General features: G+C 44.4%; 1 protein-coding gene across 1 annotated transcript in view; it reads right to left on the bottom strand.

Moving 5' to 3' along the window:
- Window positions 1-3,779: 3,779 nt before the first annotated feature.
- The window catches only part of LOC140202916 (uncharacterized), a 29,234-nt gene continuing 21,781 nt past the window's right edge, over window positions 3,780-11,232 (bottom strand). Inside the window, exons 8-10 of the mRNA XM_072268504.1 lie at window positions 10,919-10,997; window positions 10,263-10,342; window positions 3,780-8,704 (exon numbers count right to left, since the gene is read on the bottom strand). Coding sequence (XP_072124605.1) covers window positions 7,912-8,704; window positions 10,263-10,342; window positions 10,919-10,997 — 952 coding nt within the window. The 3' untranslated portion in view covers window positions 3,780-7,911. The remainder of the gene's footprint in view (window positions 8,705-10,262; window positions 10,343-10,918; window positions 10,998-11,232) is intronic.

Raw genomic sequence — 11,232 nt, 5'->3', positions numbered from 1 at the left:
TTTCAATTCCCATTCCTGTGTCAGGGTATGACCTCCTCTTGTGCCAAGATGAGGCCACCCTCAGGGAGGAGGAGTAACACCTATTTTTCATCTAGGTACCCTCCAACCCCGATGGCATGAATATCGATTTCTTCAGCCGGTCAAAAAAATTCCCTCCCCCTCCCCTCTTCTATTTCCCACTCCGGCCTCTTACCTCTTCTAACCTGCCTATCCCATCCCCTTCTCAAATGATTCACTCTCCTCTCCTATCAGATTCCTTCTCCAGTCCTGTACCTTTCCAATCCATCAGGTTTTACCTATCATCTCTAGCTAGTCTCTTCCCCTCCCAACGTATTTTTATTCTGGCAAACAGGAGGAAAATCTGCAGATGCTGGAAATTCAAGCAACACACACAAAATGCTGGTGAACGCAGCAGGCCAGGCAGCATCTCTAGGAAGAGGTATAGTCGACGTTTTGGGTCGAGACCCTTCGTCAGGACTAACTGAAAGTAAGAGATTTGAAAGTAGGAGGGGAGGGGGAGAGCTGGAAAGTTGATTGATTTTTATTCTGGCGTCTTCGCCCTTCCTTTCCAGTCCTGGAGAAGGGTCTCTGTCCGAAACATTCATTTCCATGGATGCTGCCTGACCTGTTGAGTCTCTAGCATTTTGTGTGCGTTCACAGGGAGACCCACGCATCTCCTGTCTCTTCCCCTCCAGGATTAGCCCGTGACTGAGACAGCTGGATGATCCTCCCGCCGCCGGCTCCGCTCGGATGCAATCCGCTCTTTGTCCCTCATAGTCATAGTCATACTTCATTGATCCCGGGGGAAATTGGTTTTCATTACAGTTGCACCATAAATAATAAATAGTAATAAAACTTTAAATAGTAATATGTAAATTATGCCAGGAAATAGGTCCAGGACCAGCCTATTAGCTCAGGGTGCCTGACCCTCCAAGGGAGGAGTTGTAAAGTTTGATGGCCACAGGCAGGAATGACTTCCTATGACGCTGTGTGTTGCATCTCGGTGGAATGAGTCTCTGGCTGAATGTACTCCTGTGCCCACCCAGTACATTATGTAGTGGATGGGAGACATTGTCCAAGATGGCATGCAACTTAGACAGCATCCTCTTTTCAGACACCAGAGAGTCCAGTTCCATCCCCACAACATCACTGGCCTTACGAATGAGTTTGTTGATTCTGTTGGTGTCTGCTGCCCCAGCACGCAACAGCAAACATGATAGAACTCAGACTCGTAGAACATCGTCCGGCAGATGTTAAAGGACCTCAGTCTCCTCAGGAAATAGAGATGGCTCTGACCCTTCTTGTAGACAGTCTCAGTGTTCTTTGACCAGTCCAGTTTATTGTCAATTCGTATCCCCAGGTATTTGTAAACCTCCACCACCAGGCGGAGGCACAGGCCGTCCTTACCCCGGGTCAACAGCGAGACTTGGAGAGCTTCGTCTCCGCTGCCCAGGCTTTGCAGTGATACACGCTGCTGCCGGCGGCGAGCGTGCCCTGCCTACCCCCGCAGGGCCTCGGCTTGCTGCTCCTCCCACGGCCGCCGGGTCCGCTCCCTGCTTTGGGCCTCTTCCCTAGGCTCTGGTTCAAAAGGTTGATCATTTTTTCCTTGTGTGTTCGGACTTCACCCGGGCGTCTGAATCCAGCGCCCTTTTCGGGTGGAGTTTACCCAAAGCGTTTGGTATAGAAGGTAGGATATAAACCGAGAAATAGAGAACAAAGCCGCAATAATGGACAGTTTTAATCTCTGGAATTCTCCGCCTTAAGGGCGGTGGAAACTAAATCTTTAAGCGGCATCTGAGGATGACTAAGAAAATTAGGATACTATCAAACTGAAAGAAAAAATCTTCCATGGTAGGCCAGAGGATTGCAAAAACTTGGAAATCCAACTAAGATGTCTAAAACAAAATGTGAATACGAGAGTAGATAATATAAACAGACTTAAAGGCTGTATAAAATGAGTAGGATGGAGCCCTTGACTGGTGAGACTGCGGAGCAATTATTGGAATTAGCAAAGATTTCAAATAGTTTTATGGTAAAAGATATTAGAAGCATTCCAATAATTGATGATCTAGAAACTAGAGGGAAGGGGAAACATTAAACCCATCACAGAATCGATGGGCTAAGGGTTAGCTGAATTTGAAAGCTGTGCACTGAGGCCCAAAAAGGAAGTTGCTGTGTTGGTTATAATCTACAGAACATCTGTGCGTTCTGGAAAGGTCACAGAAGATTGGACAACTCAAAGGACAGACAAAGAAGGAACTAAAAATCAGTTAGCCTTCAATATATGTTTGAGAAGCTGCTGGAATCCACCGTTCAGGAAACAGAAAACAAGAGGAGTTGGTGTGTTTTATAAAAGGGAAATTTTGTTTGACAAATTTGATGGAGATCTGAGAAGATGTAACAAGAGATGGATAAAATCAGGCAGTAGATTTAAGTTCTCGCTAAAAGTTAGAAGTTTATGAGGCTGGATGCTGTTCTATTGTAGTATGGAAAGTATCTCACAGATGTATTTTATTGCTAATCATTAAATACAGATATCATTGCCAGAGCCTGAACTGTTTATGATCTGTATTAATGAACAGTGTGCTGGTCAATAATAATCAGTGTACTGATTTTGAGAGCGTACACAGGAGGTCTCCTCTTGTTAGGGAAGAATGTGCATTGTTTCAGATCAAGTTAGTTGAAATGCAGAGGCAATTTCTTCTTTGAGGGAATCTTTAGAATTCTGTATCCCAGAGAATTGTTGCAAACAGAATGCATGGATGTGTGTGTTTGCAGAGCATTGTGGAGTCTGTACACACAAGAGAACAAAAAATCACGGAAAATGCTACATAAACACATAGATACAGAGAATGGACCATGAAAACAAAACTGAGGAGATGGAAATGACATGAAAAAATATGCAAAACACAAAAATAACAATAGTTTGTACGAAAATAGGAAGTTGTACTCAGAGATACAAAGGCATCTGTAATACACAAGAAAACCAAACAACATTGAGAAAACCATGACCTTTTGTCAAGTTTCTCTTAGCCCTTATTCTGACCGTTGGCATTTTTTCCTGTGACTTGTGACCTCTTCTGTGAGGAGCTGCCCGTATTTGATAACTTTCTCTGTGGGTACTTGTGATTTTATTTTTGACAATATGTGTTTTTGGGGACTTTTCCTGTGGGATTTTGTGTGTGTGTGTGTGTGTGTGTGTGAGAGAGAGAATTTTTACTTCCTAACATGACATCTCTGACTAATCGATAGGCTGGTTGCAGGAAGAATATCTCAGGGCACTGGCTCCATCGCTTACCGTTTAACATGAAAAGAAATATCAGCTCAGACGGCGGTGAACCATTTGATTTGTCACTGAAGACTGTGGAAGCCAAATTATTGAGTATAAATAAGGAGGGGCTGGGTAAATTTCAGAATGTATTAAGGATCAGGGTATAGGCTGAGAGAACAGGGGTATTGTATTGACATAAAGGATTAGCCCTATTCATGCTATCAGATGTCAGAACTGCCTCAAAATTTGCAGGGTCTCCACTCCAAATGTTCATCATTTGTTTTCCTCACCCCTGTGGATTCTATGTGACCTGCTAGCTGATTATCTTTTTTTTTCAAACTTTTTCTATGCTGTCAGTTTTGATACATTTCCTATGGCCTATCGCTATGTGTCTTTTTTTTGTGACATATTCTGGGCTTTTTTTTTTGCAACTATTACTTTCACTTCTATGATTTTGTTTTTCTCTCTTGTTACGTAAACGGCAACAATGAATATCAATCGAGACAGGTTATATAAAAACAACCAAACATTTATTAAACATGTATAAACGGTAAGGGAAAAAAGAACAAAGGAAAACTTTAACTGGAAGTTAACAGATATGCAGCCATTCACCATCTCGCCACTTGGCTCTGGTTCTTAAAGCGTTAAATGCAAAAACAGTTCTTAAAGTGATACAGTCAGATATAGTTCTTAAAGCGATAACTTCGAAAGTCCAACAGTTTTACACGTTCAGTTGGGAGAGACTTCTCTGGAGAAGGATTTCTTCACAGACGCACCTTTACTGCTGGTTCTGTCCACAGGATTCACAATGCCAAAAATAAAGTTTAAATCAACTGATCTTAAATTCCTTTAGCAAGAGAGAGCACCTTTTTGCATGAACTCCTTGCTCTTTCTGGCAAGAGTTATCTCGATGCAGGTACTCCTCCAACGAAGACCCAATAAGGTTGATTCTTTATTAAACTGCCAAATGATGCCGACTTCTCTCGATCCTTCAGTAAATTCTTCACTCTCCCTTCAACTGTTGGAATTGAGTAAATCGGCAAATCCAGCCACAAATTTCCAGTCCAGATAATAAGGAATTTTGCAACAGAATGCACAACTGTTTTAAAAATGAAACTGCGTCACCAAAAACAAACACAACAGAAATGGAGGCACAGCACGTTCTACCCGGAAATCTACAAACTTAAAAACCCTGCTGCGTCACCTGAGTTGACCCTTATATAGTCACGGGGGCACATGTCATCACGTGACCTCACCGGCGGGAAAATCACATCAGGTGACCTCCAAAAGACCATTACATCATTCTCACAAAAAAAAACAGATCTCCTTGAGCATGTAACCCTTGTCTGTCACTCTGACTGACACTTTTGGAGATTTTTTTCTTTGCTTACTTTGTCAGTTTTTATGGCTGACTTTTTTTGTGACTCTTGCCCCTCTGACACATTCTTCAGTTTTTGCATCTCTCTTTCTTTGTACAACAAGCCACAGGAAAAGTTGTACAAATATATGTTAAAATATGCAGAAGGGAAAGGGCAGAGAAGTGGAAAAGGGACAAACAAAAAATGCTCCAGAAACTATGAACATAAATGGGGGAGCATTTAACCGATTTAACAGAAGCTGTTAAAAATTGCAGTAGAAGATGTTTGCACGATGATACACCTAGACAAAGGACATACTGAAAAGTAACAGCTGAAAAAAAGCTGCAACAGAAATCTGAGTTAATGAAAAAGAGATGGAAAGAGACAAGCAACACACACAAAATGCTGGAGAAACCCAACAGGCCAGGCAGCATCTATAGAGAAGAGTTCAGTCAACGTTCCAGGCCGAGACACTTCGGCAGGACTGAAGGGTTTCGGCCTGAAACGTCAACTGCATTTTTTCACATAGATGCTGCCGGGTCTGCTGAGTTCCTCCAGCATTTTGTGTGTGTTGCTCGGATTTCCAGCATCTGCAGATTTTCTCTTGTTTGTGGTTGGGAAGAGACAATACCATTATACCATTCACACAAAATGCCACCGTAAAACATCGCAAAGGAAAGGCACACAAATAGCGAGAAAGTGCCTAGACGTGGCACCCTGAAAAAGACACACAAGGAAGCATACCAGGGCAGACAAAGTACCTCCAAAATTAGCTGCGTTAAAAACCATGGTATAAATGTAACAAAGCACAGAAAATCCCATTTAAAAAAACTTGGAAAATCAAATGTTTATATGAGGGAGGGTTCAATGTCCTAGTGGGCAGATTTGCTGATATAACGAGGGAGGGTTGCAAATAGATTTAGGGGATGGATCCAAAACAGGTGGGAGGCTGGAAGCTGATAGAGAATTCAATGACAGTACATTGAGTAGACAAGACAGGCTGCAACATGACAGTGAGGAAGGTTAGACTGTTGGATTAACTTGTATTTATTTCAATGTGAGAGGCCTGACAGGTTAGATAGATGATATAGCATGGGTATCTACAATTGCACTGAGATGTTATAGCCATTACAGAAACTTGGCCAAGGGAGGGGTGGGAATGTCAGCTAAAGATTGGAGGGTACAGATGGGACAGAGCTGAAGGAATAAGAGGAGGGGGAGTTGGATCTCTTATTAAGGAGAATGTCACAGTAACAGTCCAGGATGAATGATCATCCAGTGAGGCTTTGTGGGTGGGAGATGAAATATAACAAGGTAGCAAGCACTTTATACTGCTGTGGATGGGAATTGGAGGAACAAATTTGCAGGGAGTTTGCTCGAGAAAAGGGTTTTCACAGTAGGGGATTTTAACTTTCCTTATATAGATTGGGACTGCCATACTGCTGAAATTTGTTAAGTGCGTTCAGGAAAGTTCCCTCAGGTGATCTATACAAGAAATAGGGCAGGATGAGTGACTGAGGTCTGAGTGGGGGTGGGGGGGGGGGGGGAAGAGGAAGGAACTTTGGGACCAGTGACCATAGTTGTTAGTTTTAAATTTGTTCTTGAAAGGGGTAGATATGGGTCACAAGTGAAGGCTCTAAATTGCAGGAAGGAGAATTCTGATGTTATTAGCACAAAACTAGTACAGCTCGGGCTGATGGAGTTCAGTTCTGGTGTACTCTGCAAGAACGTTTATACCTGCTTCCCATGACCGCGTGGGTGTCCCCCAGGTGCTCCGGTTTCCTCCCACAGACAAAAAATGTACCAGTTCGTACCTTCTCTCAGGCACAAGATTCCTGTTCACTTTGCTTTGGAGAGTTATTGCTAACAAGAACCTGCAATGTACATATTGAGCAACTCCCTTGCACGTTATGCGCTGGCTTTATTGCTTTAACGTCCAGAATGCACATTTTAGGGAAAAGTGTTTGTATAAAAAGCAGTTAACAACTCTTTACAATACTATTGCAAGTGTTAAGGACTTATAAAACTTTTACAACGTGACTATTTGAATCAAAGATTTCCTCTCCTGTTGAGAAAGGACAGTTCCTTATCTCTTCCTTATATCTCTTAAGTAGTTCACCACCCTCACAGGCAGCACAGTTCCCAGTCCTGCCTCTCAAAAGACTTCTGTCTTCAATATTAATTGCAAACTGCATGGATTTTGCATTACTGGTCAGCAGATAATTTGCAGCTCATATTGATGTAGAAATGAGATTGGCTTTGGGCAGACAGGTTACTGGACAAATATGGATTGAATGTGCAGAAAATACTTTTTCTTCTCTTTCCCAATATCATCTTCTCAGCCATTATTTGATGCTCCACAGTAGATGGATAGAATGCACCCCCCTTCCCACCACTACCACACTCAACAGTCCCAGCTGGCTCATTGTTCTTAAACCCATTTTTCTTTGTCAATGTTGGCCTGTTAGACCAAAGAAAAAAAAAATGTGCCACCTGCTTTTGCAATTCTGAGCTACTTGCCTGCCAAATTAGTCTCTTGCATCTGATGGTTAAGGCAGACCAGACTCATCTGTTGAGGTGTCTCTGGGAACCAACCCTTTACACTTTTACGGTACTTTGCCTTTTGCCTGCATTGTCTGTTGCCTTATCCAGTTTCGCTATTTCTCTGCATATCGAGGCCCTGTAGACACTTGCCTTTTATTCCAAAGGGGATTAACATGCAAAATACCATCTCCTCATTACACATATCTCTAAAGAAGTGATTGAGTATTGCACTGACATCCAGGGGCTAGGTGTGTCTTACTTTTAAGTTGACAAAGAGGCCTGGTTTCTCTCTTGTAATATTTTGGGAGACCCAGTGGTGCAATTGTTAGAGCCACTACCTCACAGTTCCAACAGCTAGGGCTCAAACCTGATCTCAAGTATTTCTATGTGGAATTTGCATGTTCTCCCTGTGACTGCTGGGTCTATTCTGGGTGCTTCATCTTCCTCCTGCGTATCAGAAACGGGCGGGTTGCTAGGTTAATTGGCTGCTGCAAATTACCCCGTTTGTAGTCAATGAGATTGCTGTGTGGGCCAGCATAGACTTAATGGGCTGAATGTCCTCCTTTGTGGTAAAGAAGTGTAGAATTTTGTTCCTCTATATTCAGCCCTATTTGCACTTTTGGTAGTTCATATGTCTAGCACTATGGAAACGTGAATATGATTATTCTGGTTATAGTTCTATTTGTTGACCTGTACCCCACATCCTTAGATAGTCATTCACTGTCCGCTGGTCTGGCTCTAGCTTAAGGCAACTTTCTCAGGAGGGTACAGGGAAGGAGCCAGACTTAAAGACATGCAAGGTCCCCAGTGGATGGATGGAGGTTCTTGAAATTCCATCTTTCCTGGAAGACTTGGCTGGAAGGTTGTGGACGGTAGTCTTTCAGGAAACAGTGGGAAGGGATGTAACAGGAAGTCATTCCCAGAAGCCACAGTGAAATTGTATGAAGCGTGGTGATCATCATTTCCTTCCCCATCGGGCTCCTTGCCATCTGCTGGGAATGGCCAGTTGCTGGAAGCCATATACTCAGATGACTCAACATCACTTGGATCCAGAGGTGTTAGCAGTGCTTCTGAGCTCTGCTCCCCAGGGTCCCATTCACCTTCAGTCCCTGTGACCCAGGGTTTGGAGACACAACTGTTAAATGTCTGATAGCCAACTTGCTCGGGTGCTTGAGACGCCTCCTTGCCAGGCCCTGGGCTCAGCGAGTATGTGGATAGTGTCAGTCGGAGGGTTCCATCTTCAGTACTGTTGAAAGGACGGTAGCCATCTCCCTCATCTGCCCACTGGTCTTTGGCTATGCCGTTGAACAAGGAATAACCTGGAGCATCTGAAGGAACCAGTGACAAATCCTCAACAGGTAGAGGGAAAAGAGACGGGATGTCCATCAGCACAGGGAAGCCAAAGCCTGGAAAGTGAGGAAAGGGGCTTTTCTCATCATGCCTGATGTCCTTCATCAAGGGTTGGAAGGCAGGGAACGTGACGCTGTCTGTACCGGGGTGCTCAGTGGGATCGTCAACCTTGGCTTTCTCCCTGAATGTAGGTGGAATGAAAAGCAAAATGTTACAATTTGTAATGCCCCTGGGTTAGATACTCCAAGTGAGACCAGTGGCTTGGGCAGTGTCAGTGCCAAATCTGCAAATCGCTTTTCATAGTTGACCACTGAACTGTAAATCAGCATTAAGGGTAGAATGTGGTGGAGACGTAGGACAGGTTTGCGAGGGGGCAAGAGAGAAAATGCTCCATGTTGAAAGCTTTTATTCAGGAAAGGAAAAAAAATCCTTTAAGTTGCAGGGACAGAAGAGGGGTGGAGGGAATGCCTGTGATAGGATGGAGATGGAGACAGGCTGGTGATGGCGGCTGGTGTGCCGGAGACAGGTGTACACACGGAACAAAGAGGGAGTGAAACTGTGCCAGAGTGATTATTGTAAATCTGAAAGGAAGGAGAATGCTAGGAAATCCCAGGCAGCATCTGTGGAGAGAGAACCCCCCCCCCAGTTACAACGGAACTGGGCGGGGAGCCAGAAATTAAAAAAAAGAAGCTGAAGAAAAAACACAGAAAAGGCGAGAAATGTTTGAGCCAGGCAGCAGAGAAACTGTTAATGCCCTTTTCTGACACTTCTTGCCTGCAGTGTGAGAGGTCAAGGGCCATGTCACCGACCCTGCCTGCCTCCTCTGTGGTCGCTGTCTAGTCTGCTCACTACCACCAGACCTGGCCCATTCAGACAGAACACTGGGACCGCTGTACAGCTGCAGCAGAGTGACTCCGGAGGGCTGTAATGCACCAGACGGAGGATAAGGTGTTGCTGCTCTACATGGGACTGCACCCTGAATGGAAATAGATCACTGTTCCTTTGACAATGCCAGGTACAAATCCTGCAGCTCCCTACCATGGGCTCCTTCACCAGAAGGACTGAAGCAGTTGCTGTTCATTGTGGTCAGGGTAATGTGGATTGGACAGACTTCCATCAACCCCAGATCACATGAATGAGCAGAAATGGAGGGAGTGTGAGAGATCTGCTTAAACCAATGCTCTCCCAAGGAGCTCAATGAGGAACCAAGAATCACAATTGCAATTCCTTATTCTTTGAAGAAGAGCAGGGGTATTAATGCAGAACTTGCATTCATGTGCACCTTCCATTCCTCAAGATCTCTTAAATAAGACCCACTGAAAATGAAGGAGCTAGATTGAAAGGTGCTTGAGAATAATCTACTGATCACTTTGATGTCTCCGAGGCTGTGGGTTCTAACTCAGCAGGTAGGCCAAGTAAGGAAGGGATGTGCAGTCCACATCCTGAGAACAATGTCATAATAATCTGGATTCATTATTTGGTCAAGAAGCTGACGGGGAGGAAAGGTCAAGGTCAGAAAGACTTGGAAAAGTTCAAAGCACCAAGGACAGTGGTAGGATCTATGAAACGGGAGCCAAAGGCAAGTCTAAAATTACTGGAGGACAGGAAGGAGAGATCAAAGATTTACTTGTATGCTGGGGTAAAGCTGCAAACCAGATTGGGTTTGATGCATAGATTTTGTGGCGTAATTGATTAGCTAACTCTGAGGAGATGGGTCCCAAAACTTGACCTGCACTCACCTAGATACATCTTTCATGCAGGAGATCTTCTCCACTTTGCAGTCATCAATCTTATTTTCACTGAAAACTAATCCTTTCATCTGGTTCACAAAAACAAAAGTTTAGACTTAGCATCTGGGTTAATTGGGCAAAATACAAATTTGAAATTAGTCAAGGATTTCAACCCACACCTTATAGCAAACAATTCCACTCCTGGAATACAGTTACTTGTCTTGGAGCTGGCGATCAATTGTCCCCCTTGAAATTGTGGGTGAGGGAGGGAGGGGATTAGGGAAAGGGCAGACTGTGTGAGTGAGTCAGAGAGGGAGCTGGCTTTGTGGGTGAGGGAGGGGGCGGATTGTGTGGCTAAAGGAAGGGGTGGACTGTGTGGATGAGGGAGGGGTGGTATCAGGGAGGGGGCTGGCTTTCTGGGTGAGGGAGGGGCCGGTATCCGGGAAGGGACAGACTGTGTGTGTGAGGGACGGCTAATAAGGGGAAGACTGTGGGAGAGGAAGTAATGGCATCTGATGGTGTGTGTGTGTGAGAGTGTGTTTGGGGTGTGGGAAGGGGGTGTGTGTTGCCCAGTCACACTGTGTATGATGATAGCTGACACTCAGCTACAAGGTGGAGGGGTGGGGGGCTAAAAAAAAAAAATCAAATCTAAGTAGATTTTGTACCTGTGGTTGGTTGAAAATTTGTTTGGACACTGAGCTCTTCAGGGGTGATGGAATTTTCTCCCACCAGGACTTCTTTGCTCTTGATAACAGAAGAGATGTGATTGGATTAGTGTGCATTCCTCGCTTCTCTCAGCTCATGCCATCTCTGCCCTTATCAAATGACTCGGCCCTTTAACCCGTGAGAGTCTGGCAAAAGCCAGGGAAACAATATTGTGGCTGAGCTTGGAGCCCAGTTCTCAGGCTGCAGTCCCAGTCAAGCTGAGCTGAACTGTCAATTTAGCTTTTCACCCTCTACCTCCTGTTCATAAATGGTC

The sequence above is a fragment of the Mobula birostris genome, chromosome 9 (genome assembly GCF_030028105.1).
Source record: "Mobula birostris isolate sMobBir1 chromosome 9, sMobBir1.hap1, whole genome shotgun sequence".
Taxonomy (NCBI): Eukaryota; Metazoa; Chordata; class Chondrichthyes; order Myliobatiformes; family Myliobatidae; genus Mobula; species Mobula birostris.
Note: the sequence above shows the minus strand (reverse complement) of the source record. Positions and strands in the feature narration are given on the sequence as shown.